The 19,138-nt window shown below is 52.2% G+C and overlaps 1 protein-coding gene across 1 annotated transcript in view; it reads right to left on the reverse strand.

Moving 5' to 3' along the window:
- The window catches only part of LOC104284894 (E3 ubiquitin-protein ligase RNF213-like), a gene marked incomplete at its 5' end in the record, with an annotated part of 43,517 nt that overhangs the window by 21,913 nt on the left and 2,466 nt on the right, over positions 1 to 19,138 (reverse strand). Inside the window, 21 exons of the mRNA XM_009883273.1 lie at positions 612 to 829; positions 984 to 1,149; positions 2,162 to 2,736; positions 2,943 to 3,074; positions 5,727 to 5,906; positions 8,968 to 9,169; positions 10,274 to 10,402; positions 10,547 to 10,645; positions 10,743 to 10,865; positions 10,974 to 11,160; positions 11,452 to 11,516; positions 11,802 to 12,000; positions 13,044 to 13,205; positions 14,736 to 14,941; positions 15,225 to 15,496; positions 15,654 to 15,874; positions 16,976 to 17,152; positions 17,485 to 17,617; positions 18,036 to 18,099; positions 18,354 to 18,503; positions 18,802 to 18,939. Of these exons, the coding sequence (XP_009881575.1) occupies positions 612 to 829; positions 984 to 1,149; positions 2,162 to 2,736; positions 2,943 to 3,074; positions 5,727 to 5,906; positions 8,968 to 9,169; positions 10,274 to 10,402; positions 10,547 to 10,645; positions 10,743 to 10,865; positions 10,974 to 11,160; positions 11,452 to 11,516; positions 11,802 to 12,000; positions 13,044 to 13,205; positions 14,736 to 14,941; positions 15,225 to 15,496; positions 15,654 to 15,874; positions 16,976 to 17,152; positions 17,485 to 17,617; positions 18,036 to 18,099; positions 18,354 to 18,503; positions 18,802 to 18,939 (3,798 nt within the window). The remainder of the gene's footprint in view (positions 1 to 611; positions 830 to 983; positions 1,150 to 2,161; positions 2,737 to 2,942; positions 3,075 to 5,726; positions 5,907 to 8,967; positions 9,170 to 10,273; positions 10,403 to 10,546; positions 10,646 to 10,742; positions 10,866 to 10,973; positions 11,161 to 11,451; positions 11,517 to 11,801; positions 12,001 to 13,043; positions 13,206 to 14,735; positions 14,942 to 15,224; positions 15,497 to 15,653; positions 15,875 to 16,975; positions 17,153 to 17,484; positions 17,618 to 18,035; positions 18,100 to 18,353; positions 18,504 to 18,801; positions 18,940 to 19,138) is intronic.

The raw sequence follows: 19,138 nt of genomic DNA on the forward strand, positions 1-19,138 counted from the left end.
CAAATCTGATGTAAGATGGGGGTTTCCGGAACCGTTTCTTCTCTGGATGGATCTTTCCATAGTTTCTGAGGAGACACAGCCCCAGAGTTGGCCCCATCCCCACACCCCACAGCGTTGGCACGTGGCAAAGGTCTTCTCCTCCGCTCCGGGTTTGGTGGGGAACAGAGTGACGGAACACGAGGGACGCAAAGCCGCTTCTGTCGAATTCCGAATGAGGTTCTGGAGTCTTCCAGCCTTGGAGATGCCCAAAACCCAACCGGACACGGCTTTTTTAACCAACACATTTTTTAAGCGGGGGATTTAGACCAGACGATCTCCAGAGGTCCCTCCCGACCTCAACTATTCCACCATCCTCAACTGCAGACGCCTGAACCCGTCTCCTCCTTATTCCCAACGCCTACTGGGTCTCCTCCAGTTGCCCACCCACGTGCGTAAGGTCGTTTGAGATGTTCCACCAGGTTTCTGCTCCATAAAGAGCACGGACTTTGCCCGCGTCCTGCTGCCCCACATGGAGAAACCATCTCAACTGGTGCTGGACACCTACACGGGAGCAACTTGGCCTCAGGGCAAGAGTCCAAGTGACTTTGGGACATGGGGACTTGAAGACTCACCAGCTTCTTGGGAAGCTTCGGGTCCTTGGCGATGGCTTCTCCGATGAAAGACAGATTCTTCGAGAACTGCTCGAAACCATCCGTGGGGCTCAGGTCGAACACGATGGGGGCAGAAGCAGCCATGGCGTCGCGGAAGAACCTCACCTTGTCTATATCCATATCGTTTTCCCCCGCGGAAATCGAGGCCAAATCCACAAAAACGGGGATTTCCGTCTTGTCTGAGGACGGGGAAATAAAGCAAAAATAAGAAAAATTGAGAGAGAGGGTTGAGGATTCCCCAAACGCTGTGTTGGATGTGGGGACAGACAAGGACGAAGTGATGTCCCTCTGAATCTGATGACTTCCTCCCTTCCTTCCTTCCTTCCAGCCCACCTTTTATGATGGTCTTGATCCAGGAGGTGAAACCTTTGCTCGCGCATTCCAGAAGTTCCCTCAGAAAGTCCAAGACTCCCTGGGGGATGTCAGTCAAACTCTTTTTCACTTTCATCAAGTCTTTGGTCATGAAATCCAGGCGCTTGTTCTTGAATTCCTCCTCTTCCTGGAAAAAAAAGAAAGAAAAAAGAAACAAAAATCAGTGTGTGTCTATCGGGAAGAGACGGGAAGAAGCTCGGTTCTGCCTCCTCCACCCCAAATAAGATGAGATCTCGGCCTCAAACCCAAGTCCGCTCCTGACGTCATCCCCGTAGGCCTCCGGGGTGAATAGGAAGAGGCAACTGGAAGCAATTCCTTCAGTTTAATGGAAGAGGAGGGCTGAAGAGCAGCCCTGAGGAGAAGGACCTAGGGGTGTTGGTGGATGAGAAGCTCAATGTGAGCCGGCGATGCGCGATTGCAGCCCAGAAGGCCAACCATGTCCTGGGCTGCATCAAAAGTGTGGCCAGAAGGTCGAGGGAGGGGATTCTGCCCCTCTACTCTGCTCCGGTGAGACCCCACCTGGAGTACTGCATCCAGCTCTGGAGCCCCCAACATAAGAAGGACATGGACCTGGTGGAGCGGGGCCAGAGGAGGCCCCGGAGATGCAGCGAGGGCTGGAGAACCTCTGCTGGGAGGACAGGCTGGGAGAGTTGGGGGGGTTCAGCCTGGAGAAGAGAAGGCTCCAGGGAGACCTGAGAGCCCCTTCCAGTGCCTAAAGGGGCTCCAGGAGAGCTGGGGAGGGACTTGTTACAAAGACATGGAGTGATGGGACGAGGGGTGATGGCTTCAAACTGGAAAAAATGTAGATTTAGATGAGATATGAGGAAGAAATGTTTCACTCTGAGGGTGGTGAGCCCCTGGGGCAGGTTGCCCCGAGAAGCTGTGGCTGCCCCATCCCTGGAGGTGTTCAAGGCCAGGTTAGATGGGGCTTGGAGCAGCCTGGGCTGGTGGGAGGTGTCCCTGCCCAGGGCAGGGGGTTGGAACTCGATGATCTTCAAGGTCCCTTCCAACCCAACCCATTCTATGATTCTATGAATCCCACTGAGGAGGACTTAAGCACGAGCCACCTGATGGACCTGTCTACCTGGATTATCCCCCCGCGAGCGACCAAGCCAGCTGCCCGCGCGCCTCCTACGTACGTATTTCGTCAGGTCGCTGAGGATCTGGAAGTCCCCCTCCAGCCCGAGCTTCTGTCGTAGGGCATCGATCATCTTGGCCGTGTTGACCACCTTGGAGAGGGTGAGGTAGTTCTCAATCCTCTCCACCGCCCCCGTGATCCAGGCAGCTGTGCCACCCCTCGGCTCTTCGCTCTTCTCCATGATCTTAAACTCCTCCAGGAGCCTCTCCTTGTCTCCCAGCAGCTTCTCAAACTGGCTCTTCACCATCCCGAGGGTGATGGAGAAGTCTTTGAGGGACAGGTAGGTCTTCTGAAAGGCAGCGATGGCCGGCTTATAAATATTCTCTCGCACATCTTCTATGGAGAGGACTTGACCTTCAGGTCCGGTGGCCTCGATCTGCTGGGCCGTCATCTTCCACAGCCGCCGGAAACATTGGCTTTTCTCCACCACGGCCAGTTTTTGCATCATGGGGCTATAATTGTCGAGGGGGTGTGGTTGCACCATGCTCTCGCCGTTGACGGAGAACAGCCTCACCGCCATCTGGTCCCTCAAACTGCCGCTGTCAACGACGCTCATATCCACAGGGTTTCTGTTCACTAAACCGGGCGGCAACGACAAGAAGGAACCCGCGTCACGCCTCTCTCCGCCAACGAAGACGCGCCAACGGGTTGTCCCAACGTTGACCCAACGTCAACGGGTGCCCTGATGGCCTCTCCCTCCCACCCGCCGTGAGACTCTACATCTTAGGAGGCATCTCCCCACTCAACCACCACAGAAGACGCTCCGTTAACCCAACGGGTACCTTTCACCACGTCCTCAATGCTGCGGCACAGGCAGAGGAAAGAACGTCTTTGCCTCTTCTGCTCTTCCAGTTGGCCAAACTCTTGCGTCCTGACCTTCAGCACTTGCGTTATGCACGTGGAGAAAGAGGGATCTGGGGGAAAAAAGAAGTCCCAGAGGTGAAGGAGAACCGCTGGGAAGAGAAGAGGAACATGACGCAAAAAACCCCAAAAAAGCGATGAGATGTGGAAAACCTGCTGCCAAACCCACCAAAAATATCAATAAAGTTTACTATCGGAGTAGGAATCGGAGGACTTGCCCCCAAAATATCAATAAAGTTTATACTCGGAGCAGAATTTGATGTATTTGACATCAAAAACCACCAAAAATATTGATAAAGTTTATTTGCGGAGCAGGATTTGGAGGACTTGCTCCAAAAAAACCCACCAAAAATGTGGATAAAGTTTATTGTCGGAGCAGTATTTGATGGATATGCCCCAAAAAAAACACCACAAATATCCATAAAGTTTATTCGCAGAGCAGAATTTGACAGCTTTGCCCCCGAAACCACAAAAAATGTCGATAGAGTTTATCCTTGGAGCAGGATTTGGAGGACTTGCCCCCCAAAAAACCCACCAAAAATGTGGATGAAGTTTCTTCTCGGAGCAGGATTTGACATCAAAAGCCACCGAAAACGTCAGTAAAGTTTATTCTTGGAGCAGAATTTGAGGGACTTCCCCCAAACCACCAAAAATATCGATAAAGTTTATTCACGGAGCAGAATTTGATGGATTTGCCCCCAAAAAACCACCAAAAATGTGCATAAAGTTTATTCTCAGAGCAGGATTTGGAGGACTTGGCCCAAAAATGCCAAAAATATCAATGAAGTTTCTTCTCGGAGCAGAATTTGATGTATTTGATGTCAAAACCCACCAAAAATATCAATAAAGTTTATTCTTTTTCCAGAATTTGGAGAAATTGCCCCCAAAACCACCAAAAATATGGATGAAGGTTATTCTCGGAGAAAAATTCGGAGAATTTACCCTCCAAAAATATGGATAAAGCTTATTCACGGTGTAGGAATTGGAGGACTTGCCCCCCAAACCACCAAAAATATTGATAAAGTTTATTGTCGGAGCAGAATTTGGAGGATTTACCCCTGAAAATGCCAAAAATATTAATAAAGTTTATTCGCGGAGCAGAATTTGATGGATTTGCCCCCAAAACCACCAAAACTATCGATAAAGTTTATTCTTGGAAGAGGATTTGATGGATTTGATATCAAAACCCACCAAAAATATGAATAAAGTTTATTCTTTTAGCAAAATTTGATGGATTTTATGTCAAAAAACCACCAAAAATATTGAAACATTTTATTCTCGGAGCAGAATTTGATGGATTTGCCCCCAAAACTGCAAAAAATATGAATAAAGTTTGTTCTTGGAGCAGAATTTGATGGACTTGCTCCCAAAACCGCCAAAAATACGGATAAAGTGTATTCTCAGAGCAGAATTTGGAAGATCTGCCCCCAAAAAAATGCTAAAAATATGGATAAAACGTATTCTCGAAGCAGAATTTGACAGACGTGCCCCCAAAGCCACCAAAAATATGGAAAAAAAAACTATTCGCAGAGCAGATTTTGATGGATTTGCCCCTGAAAATGCCAAAAACGCGGAGAAAGTTCCTCCTTTTAGCAGAATCGGAGGGATTTGCCCCCTTTCCTCTGGTTTTTCATCGATCAGAGCCGGAGTTGGCTTCAAGTCAACGCGTGAATCCGGGAAGATGCACCACCGCCACCCTTGACATAAACCCCGCAAAAAACCCACAAAATTTAAAATAAATCACAAAAAAAACCCCAAAATTTTAAAATAACCCCCTCAAAACCTCCAAAATTTTAAAATAAACCCCGCAAAAAACCCCAAAATTTTAAAATAAACCCCACTAAAACCCCAAAATTTAAAAAAAACGCAAAAACCCCAAATTTTTAAAATAAACCCCACAAAAAACCCCAAAATTTTTAAATAAACCCCCCAAACACCTCAAAATTTTAAAATAAACCCCGCAAAAAAACCCAAAATTTTAAATAAACCCCACAAACACCCCAAAATTTTTAAATAAACCCCGCAAAAAAAACCAAAATTTTAAAATAAACCCCACAAAAAAACCCAAAATTTTAAAATAAACCCCACAAAAAAACCCCAAAATTTTAAAATAAACCCCGCAAAAAACCCCAAAATTTTTAAATAAACCCCAAAAAACCCCAAAATTTTAAAATAAACCCCCCAAACACCCCAAAATTTTAAAATAAACCCCACAAAAAAACCCAAAATTTTAAAATAAACCCCACAAAAAAACCCAAATTTAAAAAAAAAAACCCAAACACCCCAAAATTTTAAAATAAACCCCACAAAAAACCTCAAAATTTAAAATAAACCCCACAAAAAACCCCAAAATTTTAAAATAAACCCCCCAACCACCCCAAAATTTTAAAATAAACCCCACAAACCCCCCAAAATTTTACAATAAACCCCGCAAACCCCCCGAAACTCTCCTCACCTCGACAAAGCCCGAGCGTTGTCCCTCCTTCCCCCTTCTCAAATTGCTTCAAAATCCCCTCCGCCACCAACAATTTCCATTTCCGCTTCAAGTTTTTTTGAACCCAATTCAATTTTGGGGGGTTTTGTGGGGTTTTTTTGGATAATTTTCATTTTCCTTCGCGTTTTCCATGAACCGCCCCGTAAGACGTTTCTCCCGGTGGCCACGTCGGCTACCGAAAAAACACCCGCGTTGGCGAATCCCGACTTACCGCAGGTGCACAGCATCTTCGTGAACGTCACCTTATCCTTCAAGATGTTGGAGAGGACACTGCAGGGAACGTCTCCCTGGAGGACGCGGTGGCCCAAGAAGCTGGAGAGCTCGTACACCTGCTCAAGGAGGTTCTGGGCGCCGTCGCTGAGCTGGACGGGAAACTTGCGCTCCGATTCTCCTACGAAATACGGGAAGTTTGGTGAAAGACAGCCGGCAATTGCTCGCCTGGATTTCTTCTGAAGGTCTTCTTCCTCTGCGGGAAGAGCTTCCAGTTGGAGGGGGTCCGTCACCCCACCGGTGGGGAGGGGAGGTCAGCGGTTGCTTTTCTCGCTCGCCCATCAAAATTGGCATCTTGGGACAATCCCAAATTTCCTTTGGGAAACCCAATATCCCCCCTGCCCGAAAGGAACCACGGGGACCACCGAAGAAACCACGGGGACCACCTTGGAAACCATGGCGACCACCAGGAAACTACGGGGACTACCTAGGAAACCACTGGGACCACCAGGAAACCACAGGGACCATCAGGAAACTACAGGGACCACCTAGGAAACCATGGGGATCACCTAAGAAACCACAGGGACCACCTGGGAAACCATAGGGACCACCAAGGAAACTACAGGGACCACCTAAGAAACCACGGAGACCACCAAGGAAACCACAGGGACCACCTAAGAAACCACAGGGACCACCTGGGAAACCATGGGGACCACCTAGGAAACCACAGGGACAGCTAGGAAGCTACAGGGACCACCTAGGAAACCACTGGACCACCTAAGAAACTACAAGGACCACCTTGAAAACCATGGGGACCACCTAAGAAACCACGGGGACCACCGAGGAAACTACAGGGGCCACTAGGAAACCACTGGGACCACCACGGAAAGCACAGGGACCACCTAAAAAACCACAGGGACCACCAGGAAACTATGGGGACCACCTAGGAAACCACTGGGACCACCAAAGAAACTATAGGGACCAATGAGGAAACCATGGGAACCACCGAGGAAACCATAAGGACCACTGAAGAAACCATGGGGACCACCACAGAAAGCATGGGGACCATCACAGAAAGCATGGGGACCACCTAGGAAACCATGGGGACCACCAAGGAAACGACGGGGACCACCAAGGAAACTACAGGGACCACTAAGAAACCACTCACTGTCTTCCTCTCCACAACTCCACAACGGCGTTGAGCGCACAACGACAACAGCGTTGGGACGGGGACAAGGAGACCGAGACGTTTCTCCACTCCTGGAGCGAAACCGAGATGTTCCTCTCCATTCCTGGAGTGAAACCAAGACTTTTCTCCAATCCTAGAGAGAAACCAAGACGTTTCTCCACTCCTGGAGTGAAACCGAGATGTTCCTCTCCACTCCTGGAGAGAAACATGGACGTTTCTCCACTCCTGGAGAGAAACCAAGATGTTCCTCTCCACTTCTGGAGTGAAACCGAGATGTTCCTCTCCACTCCTGGAGTGAAACATGGACGTTTCTCCACTCCTGGAGAGAAACCAAGATGTTCCTCTCCACTTCTGGAGTGAAACCGAGATGTTCCTCTCCATTCCTGGAGAGAAATCAAGATGTTTCTCCACTTCAGGAGTGAAAACGAAAGCATTTCTCCACTCCTGGAGTGAAACCAAGACATTCCTCTCCATTCCTGGAGTGCAACAAGGACGTTTCTCCATTCCTGGAGTGAAACCAAGACGTTCCTCTCCATTCTTGGAGTGCAACAAGGATGTTTCTCCACTCTTGGAATAAAACCAAGATGTTTTTCCCCATTATGGAGTCAAACCAAGATGTTTCTGCACTCCTAGAGAGAAAACAAGACGTTCCTCTCCATTTCTGGAGTGAAACCAAGATGTTCCTCTCCATTCTTGGAGTGAAACAGGGACATTTCTCCACTCCCAGGGTGAAACCAAGACATTTCTCCATTTCTAGAGAGAAATCAAGAGGTTTCTCCACTCCTGGAGTGAAACCAATACATTTCTCTCCACTCGTGGACAGAAACCAAGATGTTCCTCTCCATTCTTGGAGTGAAACAGGGACATTTCTCCACTCCCAGGGTGAAACCAAGACATTTCTCCATTTCTAGAGAGAAATCAAGAGGTTTCTCCACTCCTGGAGTGAAACCAATACATTTCTCTCCACTCGTGGACAGAAACCAAGATGTTCCTCTCCATTCCTGGAGTGAAACAAGGACGTTTCTCCCCTCCTAGTGTGAAACCAAGATCTTTCTCCACTCCTGGAGAGAAACCAAGATGTTTTTCTCCAATCCTGGAGTGAAACAAGGACGTTTCTCCACTCCTAGTGTGAAACCAAGACGTTTCTCCATTCCTGGACAGAAACCAAGACGTTCCTCTCCATTCTTGGAGTGCAAAAAGGACGTTTCTCCACTCCTGGAATAAAACCAAGTTGTTTTTCTCCATTCTGGAGTCAAACCAAGATATTTCTCCATTCCTGGAGTGAAACCACGACGTTCCTCTCCATTTCTGGAGTGAAACAAGGACGTTTCTCCACTCCTGGAGAGAAACCAAGACGTTCCTCTCCATTCCTGGAGTGCAACAAGGACATTTCTCCACTCCTAGTGTGAAACCAAGACGTTCCTCTCCATTCCTGGAGTGAAACCAAGACGTTTCTCCACTCCTGGAGTGAAACCAAGATGTTCCTCTCCATTCCTGGAGTAAAACAAGGACGTTTCTCCACTCCTAGTGTGAAACCAAGATGTTTCTCCATTCCTGGAGAGTAATCAAGACGTTTCTCCACTCATGGAATGAAACCAAGACGTTTTCCTCCATTCCTGGAGTGAAACCAAGACGTTTCTCTCCACTCATGGATAGAAAGCAAGATGTTCCTCTCCATTCCTGGAGTGAAACAAGGACGTTTCTCCACTCCTGGAGTGAAACCAAGATGTTCCTCTCCATTCCTTGAGTGAAACCAAGACGTTTCTCTCCACTCATGGATAGAAACCAAGATGTTTCTCAATTCCTGGAGTGAAACCTAGATGTTTCTCTACATTTCTGACATGAAACCAAGACGTTCCTCTCCATTTCTGGAGTGAAACTTCATTTTCCCAGCTCATTTTTCCACCCCCTTCTCCCATTTCCCATCTCCAACCAAATCGCAAGGTGCCAGCGAGAAGACCTGCTCTTCCCATCCATCTCCTACACCACCCAAGAGCTCCTCCCAAGGAAAGCCCTCAGGGTCGAGGAGGAAAGAGAGGGGTGGGACACTCACGGACAGCAGCAATGAGATCGCAGAGCCCCGGCGTGGCGAGGAGGTTTGCCAGGACGGAGCCGGTGTTCTCGTGAAACGCGGTGAGACTTTCCAACCTCTTCACCTCCCAACACATCTTCTCCACCAGGACGGAAAGCACCTTCCCAGCAGCCGGTTTCTTCGTCTCAAGCAACACGGGTGGTCTGAACTTCAACGCCAATTCCTGGAAGGGTGAGAAATTGTTCCTCTTTAAGGGTTTCGTGGCCCGGCTGATGGTTCCCAAAGACCTTGCCCCGCTCTTCTAACCCAGCAAAGATCTTCCCCAAAGAGGTTTTTCTCCTTCCCTTGGACCTTCCGCCGCAACGAGGCAGGCGAGAATGTCTTCTTGGGCACCCGGAGCAACTGCCACCCAACGCGTCCGCTCCGAACGCGTCATTTCTTATGATTTATCATGGAAAAACGCAACGCTTTGGGTTGGGAGGGACCTTCAAGACCATCCGGTTCCACCACACCCCCTCCACTTGCCACTGGCCACCTTCCGCTAGTCCAAATTGCTCCAAGTCTCATCCAACCTTGGCCTTGAAGACCTCCAAGAGGTGGCTCAGATGAAGTCACCTCCTCGCTGCCGGGGTTGGGCTTATAGAATGGTTATGATTGCACAAGGGCTGAGGAAAATGTGGGGTTTGGGGGTTTTTTGGGGGGTGGTTCCCCCCCTCCCCCCCCCCTTCGATGGGTGAAGTGCTGCAGTGGAGTCATCTCCCAAACACGGCTCTGCGAAAAGCCAACGAGGGGCCTTCAGGGTAGGGAAACATCCGGAAGGGGATATCAGGAGGATGAAGCACGGAATCATCCAGTCGTCAAGGCTGGGAGGGCCCTTCGAGATCATCAAGTCCAACCGTCAACCCAACACCCCCACCACTAAACCCCTACGTCCCTCAGCGCCACATCTACCCAACTTCTAAAGCCCTCCAGGGTTTCTCCACCCAAGTGCACTCCACCACTTCCCCGGACATCCCATTCCAACGCTCCACAACCCTTTTTGGAGCAGAAATTTCTCCTCATATCCATCTCGGGGACGCCTGAGGCCGTTTCTTCATGTTCGTCAGGAGAAAAGACCAACCACCACCACCACCACCTCCCCACAACCTCCTTCCAAGCGACCGTAGAAGGTTTCTACTTTAGCGCGGAGCCGGATTCAACCTCAGCGACCTCAGGGCGGAGTTTCGGGGAGGTCCCCAAGCAGGTCCTCGGCACCCTGAGGTGATCCAGCAAAGCCGGAGCCGTAGAGGTCTCCAGTAGAAGCGAGGTGGGACAGCAGCTTTCCTACCTTGCTTTTATCCAGCGTTCTGATCCACTGGATGACGCAATTGGTGAAGGAGGTCTCCAACTCCACCTCATACTGCTTCTCCGTCATCAGGAACGCCTCGTAGAAGCCCATTAAGTGTTTGTCATGAATCTACGGCGGAGAAACGCTTATGGGGCAGCTGCTCATACCAACCCGGCTGGAGTTCCACCACCAAAACGATGACGGCGGCGAAACCCGGCGTCGGTGAAGAGCATCAATTCCCCAACCAGCTGGAGGGGGTTGTCCACGCCTCACCTGCGTCAACCACGTCTCGAACATGTTGTGGAGCAATTTCCGCCACTCCGTGGTCCAGTCGGCGCAGAGGATCTCCACCGAAAGCAGCTGCTGCCACATCTACAGAGGAAGAGCCAAACCCACCCGTTGACCTCAAGGAACGCCGAGATCTCCCAAGGGTTGAGGCTCATGTTGGCCTCCGGGTTTCGTCACTCACCTCAATGTTCTCCAGGAAGGACTTCTCATTCGTGGGGGCCTTCTGGAAGTATTTCGTCAGCCACGGCTTGGTGAAACTTGAAAACTCCTGAAACCTTTCCACCAAAGCCAACTGCCGGAATTCCTTGAGAAACCCAAAGGCGAGAAGAATGAACCAGAAGCTCCGGGTTCTCCTCGGTTCCAAAAGAGGAGGTCAAATGCTCATGAAGGAAACCGGAGACCTCCTTCTCACCTTGTTCTCTCGCAGCGAATCCGCTGGGCCGACAAACTTCTCGAATATCCGCAGCATTGTCATCATGGGGCCGAATGCCACCTGCTTCATCAGGTCCCCCAAGAAAAGCTTCAGCAACATGTAGACCAAGTTCAGACACTGCAAGACCTCGTCCTCCTTCGTGGCCTTCGGCAGTGGCTTCGAAGACCTGCGGAGGTGGGAAAGGACCAAACGCTTCTTGCAGCTGCTTTCACCGGTCCTCACCTCACCCCAACCACCGCCGCCCGCCGCTGGGAGAGGTGGGCACGTTCCCATGACCCTGGAGGGTCTCCAAGCTCTTCAACCACGGCGTGGGGTTAAGGACATGCCAAAAACGTGACGGGCAAATCGTGGCATCCACCTTCTTTCTGCTCAGTCGGAGTTCCGCCCACCCATCCCTCCCCACCCCCATCCCCGCCGGCGTTACGGCGCCTTCTCCTCTCGAGGAGCCCCCGCTCACATGTCTTCGATCCAAGAGTCCACCCCTCTGGAGATTCTTTCCAATAATGCGTTCAAATAGTCGTCCTGAAAAGGGGACAGAGAGAGATGAAGGACCACAACCGAGAAGGTTTCTGCTCCCACAGCTGAGAAGTTTCCACCAGGAAACCCAAAAACATGAAGTTTTCTGGCGAGAGGAAAGGGATTTCCTCTCTTCCGGCCCCAACATCCAACTCTCTTTCTCCAACTAAGTCCTTCCGGCCTGCTGAAGATCTCTGCAGGGACCATGGACACGTTCTGCCCCACGTTTAAGCAACCCCCACCGCTCCCCGCAGAGCAGAAGAAGGTCTCCCACCAGTCAGTTGTCCTTACAGGCACTGGGGACGCGTCTCTTCTGGAGTCCACAAAGCGCATGTACAAACTCTCCAAGAAGAGCTGGAGCGGAAGCCAAGTGTGAGGCAAAGGGTCCCGGATGAAGTTCTTCAAGGCCACCATCTCCACCACCTTCTTTGCCAGCGGAAGGCAACTTTTAATCAAGGTCTTGTGAATGCCAATCATCTTCAGGACTTTCCTAGGACAGCAAGTCAAGAACATGAGATGGACTTTGGAGGACCAGGAGGCATGCGGGTGGCATTTGAGGTGGCCCCGTGACTGGTAGACGCAGTGGTGGCCCCGCGTTTGACAGCGAGTGACTCTACGCCCGCTTTAAGGTCACGAGGACAAAACTCGGGGTTTGAGTTGACCTCGACGGGTTGGAGGAGGGAGCCCGTGCCAACCTTGTGAAGTTCAACAAGGCCCAAGTTCAAGGTTGTCCCAGTTTGAGGCCGCTCCGTCCCAAACCACCCCAGAGGTCCTCTACCGGGGCCACGGCAACCGTTGGATGTCCCATTTGGATGGGACTTAAGGAAGAAATGTCACAGGCTGAGGGCGGTGGGACACTGGAACGGGCGGCCCAGAGAAGCTGCGTGCGCCTCGTCATTGGAAGCGTTCAAGGCAAGGTTGGACGGGGCTTTGAGGGACCTTCTCTAGATCATAGAAGGGGTTGGGTTGGGGTTGGGGTCAGGTTGGAAGTGGCCAACCTTCCTTCAAAGATCATCTAGTTCACCCCCCAGGCTGTGGACAGGGACATCTTCCCTGTGGTTGGAGGTGTTCAAGGTCAGGTTGGACAGGGCTTTGAGGGACCTGACCTACTGGAAGATCATAGGATGGGGTTGGGTTGGGTTTGGGTTGGAAGGGACCTTCAAGGATCATCTTCGAAGGACGGGAACATCTTCCCCACCATCGGCAGTGGTCAAGGTCAGGCTGGACGGGGCTTTAAGCAACACGATCTAGTGGGAGGTGTCCCCGTCCACGGGTGGAGGGTTGGACTAGATGATCTTTGAAGGTTCCTTCCAACCTTTCCAACCCAGCTCTGTGGATGAGACCACAGAGCAGCCAGCTCCATCTTTCCCTTGAGGTCCACCAACCTTTCCACCCCCACGGGGCAGGGCCCACTGCATGTGAAGGAGAAGGGACAGCCCCTTGAGAAGCCACCGAGCAGAAGGAACGAAAAGCGTTTTGAGGAGCAGGACAGTTCCTCACCCCCCTGATCCCACCTCAGCCTTTCAGACCCACTTTTGGTTCTCGTCGTCCTTCTTCAGCTGCGTGAAGGCTTTGTGTTGGATAGAGAGGTCCTCCTTCATCTCCTTGATGGCGTAGAGCAGCGGGAGCAACCAGATCCACAAGGTGCCATGGGTGGTCTGGAGACAGATCTCCCTCAGAGCCGGGAAGTATTTGCTGCCGGAAAAAAAAAAATAAAAAAAAAACAAAACTCCACAAAAAAAGTCCAACTTTCCATTACTGACCTCTGAGATGGCGGTGGGAGACCTGTCCCAACGTGGGACGGAGATTTCCGCCACCACCGATGACAGGAAAGAGCTCAACTCAAGATATCTCCAGGGGACAACTGATAGCAGAGATGGCGGACGCTCTTTAAAGTGCCCCGAGGTGCCCAAGATGGGCTCCCCCAAGCTGGAAGCCACCAACCTCCATCTATGCACCCTCATAGACCCCTTGGGGTAGCCAAGATGAAGATGGAGTGGCCAAGATGGGCTCCACCAAGCTGGAAGCCACCAACCCATAGCTAGGCACCCTCAAAGACCCATTGGGATAGCCAAGATCAAGATGGGGTGGCCAAGATCAAGATGGGGTGGCCAAGATGGGCCCCACCAAGCTGGAAGCCACAAATCCACCTCTATGCACCCTCAAAGACCCCTTGGGGTAGCCAAGATCAAGATGGGGTGGCCAAGATGGGCTCCACCAAGCTGCAAGCCGCCAAGATGGGCTCCACCAAGCTGCAAGCCGCCAAGATGGGCTCCACCAAGCTGGAAGCCACCAACCCACGGCTATGCTCCCTCAAAGACCCCTTGGGGTAGCCAAGATCAAGATGGGGTGGCCAAGATGGGCCCCACCAAGCTGGAAGCCACAAATCCACCTCTATGCACCCTCAAAGACCCCTTGGGGTAGCCAAGATCAAGATGGGGTGGCCACGATGGGCCCCACCAAGCTGGAAGCCACCAATCCACCTCTATGCACCCTCAAAGGCCCCTTGGGGTAGCCAAGATCAAGATGGGGTGGCCACGATGGGCCCCACCAAGCTGGAAGCCACCAATCCACCTCTATGCACCCTCAAAGGCCCCTTGGGGTAGCCAAGATCAAGATGGGGTGGCCACGATGGGCCCCACCAAGCTGGAAGCCACCAATCCACCTCTATGCACCCTCAAAGGCCCCTTGGGGTAGCCAAGATCAAGATGGGGTGGCCACGATGGGCCCCACCAAGCTGGAAGCCACCAATCCACCTCTATGCACCCTCAAAGGCCCCTTGGGGTAGCCAAGATCAAGATGGGGTGGCCACGATGGGCCCCACCAAGCTGGAAGCCACCAATCCACCTCTATGCACCCTCAAAGGCCCCTTGGGGTAGCCAAGATCAAGATGGGGTGGCCACGATGGGCCCCACCAAGCTGGAAGCCACCAATCCACCTCTATGCACCCTCAAAGGCCCCTTGGGGTAGCCAAGATCAAGATGGGGTGGCCAAGATCAAGATGGGGTGGCCAAGATCAAGATGGGGTGGCCAAGATCAAGATGGGGTGGCCAAGATGGGCTCCACCAAGCTGGAAGCCACCAAACCTGGGTCTACGCACCTTCAAAGACCCCTCAGGATAGCACGCGGCGCCCAAAGTGACGGGTGGGGACAACCGAGGTGGGCCCCAGAGCTCTCTAAAGGCGCCGTTGTCCCCACGGGAGAAGATTGAGGGATCTAAAGTACCTTTTTCCTCTCAGTTCTTTGTATCTTTCCTCAAAGAACTCGATGACCATCAGGCGCTTCTCAGTCTTGGCCAGGATGTCCGAGGTGAGGACCACGTTGTAGCGGACGGCGGCGTGAAAGGCGAAGAGGAGCTTGGGAAGTTGCCGTTGCTCGTTCTTCAGGCGCTTGATGATGGTCTCTACGAAGGCTTTGATACTGCTTCCTACCTGGACAGGGTGAATAAGGAGAAGACCTTTCACCGGGCTGGACAAGACTTCTTCTCTGAGAAGATCCTGGTCCCGGGAGGAAGACGGGAGGTGGAAGACGGGAGGTGGAAGATGGGAGGTGGAAGACCACCAAACTCTTTATTCCTGGTGCCACATGGCCACCTGGGAAGGTCCTACACGCTCCGGGCAGGAGAAGACTTTGAGCTTCACCCCTCCAAACCATCCCTTGAAAGGAAGGAGGTGGCTTTGCCCACTCCCCCTGAAGGTTTTGAAGGACATTTACCGCTTCCACGGCTGAACTGCAGTTGATCTGAAAGCCTTCTCCTGTCTCAGCATCCCCCAGAATGACGTTGACGCTCTCCTTGTACCTATCCAGCTTCTTCTCCATCTCCTCCAGAGAATTCCAGGAGGTGGTGCGAGTGAAGAAGTCCCGTTCCAGATAGTCCATCTGGATTTTGCACCTGGAGATCTTCTTCTGCAGGTTGAAGGGTTTGGAAAACCTTCCGCCGCTGCCGCGGAAACTACACTCAAGGTGTTCGAAGAAGGTCCACGTTCCTGAAGGAGATGGAAGAGGAAGAAGAATAAAAAGGAAGAATTTGGGGACAAAAACAGAGCCACCGAGGTCGGCTGAGCTCCATGATGGGGTTTGGTGGAACAAAGACCATCGCCACGGTGGCCGGTCCCAATTTTGGGGGTAAATAGCAGCTCTCACCGTCCGCTTTGATCTCGCTTTGGGGTATGTGCAACACACGAAATAAGAGAGCGTTTCTGTTCCTGAAGGAGTCGGGCAGGTCGGAAGCCTCCAATGGAATGTGCTCCAGCTCACACTCTCGCTCTTCACTGAAGGTGTTCACCTGAGCGTAACTGTAGAAGATGGGTCCTTCCTGCAGGTGAGAAAGGGAGATCCGGGCGCTGCCCGTGATCACTCGGTCTCTGGAAGAAGAAGAGGAGAAGTTTGTTGGCTTGGGGTTGATCCCCAAGGTCAACCTCGGTCACTGGGTTGACCCCCAAGGTGAAGCTTTGTCACTTGGTTGACCATCATGGTCAACCTTGGTTATGTGGTTGACCATCAAAGTCAACCTCGGTCACTTGGTTGACCACCAAAGTCAACCTTGGTTACTTGGTTGGCCATCATGGTCAACCTCAGTCACTTGGTTGACCACCAAGATGAACCTCAGCCACTTGATTGGCCACTATGGTCAACCTCAGTCACTTGGTTGACCACCAAGATCAACCCCGGCCACTTGATTGGCCACTGTGGTCAACCTCAGTTATTTCGTTGCCCACTGTGGTCAACCTCAGTTACTTGGTTGCCCATCACGGTCAACCTCAGTCACTTGGTTGACCACCAAGATGAACCTCAGCCACTTGATTGGCCACTATGGTCAACCTCAGTCACTTGGTTGCCCATCAAGGTCAACCTTGGTCACTTGATTGGCCACGATGGTCAACCTCAGTCACTTGGTTGGCCACCAACATCAGCCTCGGTCACTTGGTTGGCCTTTATGGTTATTTGGTTGACCACCAAGGTCAACGGTGGTTAATTGGTTGGCTACCAAGGTCAACCTCAGCCACTTGATTGGCCACTATGGTCAACCTCAGTCACTTGGTTGGCCACCAACGTCAATGTCAGTCACTTGGTTGGCCACCAACATCAATGTCAGTCACTTGGTTGACCATCATGGTGAACCTCGGTCACTTGGTTGACTACCGTGGTCAACCTTGGTTACTTTGTTGGCCACCGTGGTCAACCTCGCTCACTTGGTTGACTCCCAAGGTCAACATTGGTCACTTGGTTGACCACCAAGGTCAATCTCAGTCACTTCCTTGACCACCAAAGTCAACATTGGTCACTGGGTTGGAGCCACCACCAAGTGCTACGACTCCACCGGGCCATCTCCATTTGAGGGTTCCAACCTCTGTAAGAACCTCCCGTGAGGTCCTTCAGGCTGGAGCTGAACCTCCTGAAGAAGAACTGCGATGGAAACATCTCCTCGAGGTCAATTCAACCCATTTTGGGGTTTTGGGGGGTACCTTTTCTCCATGTTGGCGAATTGTTCACAGATACCGGGTTCTTTGTAGAAGACAACGCAGATGGTGGCTCGATCGTTGCGGTTAGAATGTTCTGCCAACACAGCCACAAACTCCAGGGTCATCATGTCTTTCCCTGGCGGGTGACGTCCACCAAACATGTAGGAGCTGGGCTGGCAACTGGGGGGGAAAAGAGGCGGTGGGGTCAAGAGGTGGTGGGTCCTCCACCTCCTGCCACCGTCCCCCCTTCCCCGTCTTCACCCGTTCCACTACTCACATCCACCATGGTGGGCTCCTTCCTGACGGTCTCACAGGTTGGACATCCAACGGGTCATCACCTCCTGTCCTGTTGAAGATCTCTTGGTTACTCCGACTGGTTTTGGGAAGAGCCCTCTCCCTTGGAGCAACCGGTCACCGCTCCGGTGGGAGGAGAGGATGGGGAAGAACATCCCAGGGGGTGGGATTTGAGGGGAGAAGGGACCTCCCGATGTCCAAGCTGCATCTCCACCCACCATAGCCCCCTCACTTGGGGACCTGCTTGGACCTCCAACCCTCCAGCTCCAACCTCAAACCCTTCGGTGATGACATCCCACCACCCAACGAACCTGCTGGAAGGTCCTGGACCTTCTCCGAACTCCTGGTCACCTGCAACTGAGGAGAAACCATCCATTAAAGCCTCCAAAGAAGGTGACGAGCCGAGGCGAGGTAGAAACCGAGGGGCACCAAGGAGAAGGGGGGGTTCTCCATGGCTTGGGCGTGGTCTCCTTGGAAGAAGAGGTCTCCACCATCCCGTCCACCTCCCCCAGCGCTGAGATATGGCCCCGCAGAAGAGGGGGACAGGCAGCAAGACCGGTAGGGTGAGGGCAACCACCGGGTATGACCTCCTCCCTTGTCCTCCTGCGCCTCGGGCAGGAAAGCCCAGGAGGTTTTTTGGGTGGGGTGTCACCAAGAGGTTCCCCCACCCAACCAGCTCTCATCACCCAGGGCTGTTCCCGCCACGACTCAGCACCCGCTTGATCCTCCCCAAAATATAAGACGCCGTGACCGAAGAAAACGCCCTCACCGCTCCCCGGATGGTGGTGGAGGTTCTCCTTCTCCACCCTCTTCGCGCCACCCGGGACCTTGGCCTGGAGAAAAGAAAAAAGAGGCAGATTTGAAGGAACCCCCCCCCAAAAAAAAACCCAAAATTAATGAAGTTTGAACGCTGAGAGCTCAAAAGAGTGGAGAGACAAAGGGCTGTGCAGGGTCATCTTCTGCTCCTTCCACTTGTAGAACATCGAGCTCTGAAATCCAGACCAGCCACGTTCTCCTGGCACGGACAACTCAACCGTTGGCGTCCAAGAGTTTTGGCCAAGAGCTTCCAAAGCTGCAGTGGACTCACCGGACTCTGGAGATGTTTCTGCTCCTGCGTTGCCGATGTCACCTTGGGCTGGACGCCGGTGTTTTGGTAAGTCTCCTCCTCCACCGAGCCCCAGTCGTGCACCGGGACCTGCTGGAGCTGGACCTCATCTCGTGGTGGGACCTCAGGAGCCTGAGAAGGAGAACCGGTGTCACCACCGGTCACAAGAGCTTTCGGAAGACCGTTGGAGTCACCTCCCAACGTGCCGTGGCCGTGGCCAAAGGGTCTGACTCCTTCAAGAGCAGAACCCGGCCAGCGTGGGACCTCGTGGGCAACACCAACCCCTCTGAGATACCACCCAAAGCTCACTGCATGCACACGCCTGGACCAATATCCCTGTTTTTTGACTTAAAACGACTTTGTTTCTTCCCGATGGACCTCTCCCGTGGAGGAGTGTCCCAGCTCTGACCAGGGATGGAGTTTGCTCTACGTTGACCCCTCCAGTGTTGGGTTGTGGCCACAACAGCACCGAGAACTGGGGGACGTTGGTGGTTGTGGACCTCTCCACCTCCATCTCCACCTCCACCCCCCCGGAGAAGGTGGTGGAGAGGTCGGGAATGGGGAAGAACTGGGTGGAGGACCCCAACTGGTCAACGATCTGCTCCACTTAACGGCCGTTTCACCAAAAACAATTACAAAATGAGGAATTTGGGGGAATTTGAGGGTTATTTGGAGTTTCGGAAGGTCCCGGCGGCGCCGAGTCAGCGATTTCCGCTCCAAATGTGGCGTTTTCTTTAATTTTTCTCACTTTCCCTTTCACCCGCACA

The sequence above is a fragment of the Charadrius vociferus genome, unplaced genomic scaffold (assembly GCF_000708025.1).
Source record: "Charadrius vociferus isolate BGI_N301 unplaced genomic scaffold, ASM70802v2 scaffold504, whole genome shotgun sequence".
Taxonomy (NCBI): domain Eukaryota; kingdom Metazoa; phylum Chordata; class Aves; order Charadriiformes; family Charadriidae; genus Charadrius; species Charadrius vociferus.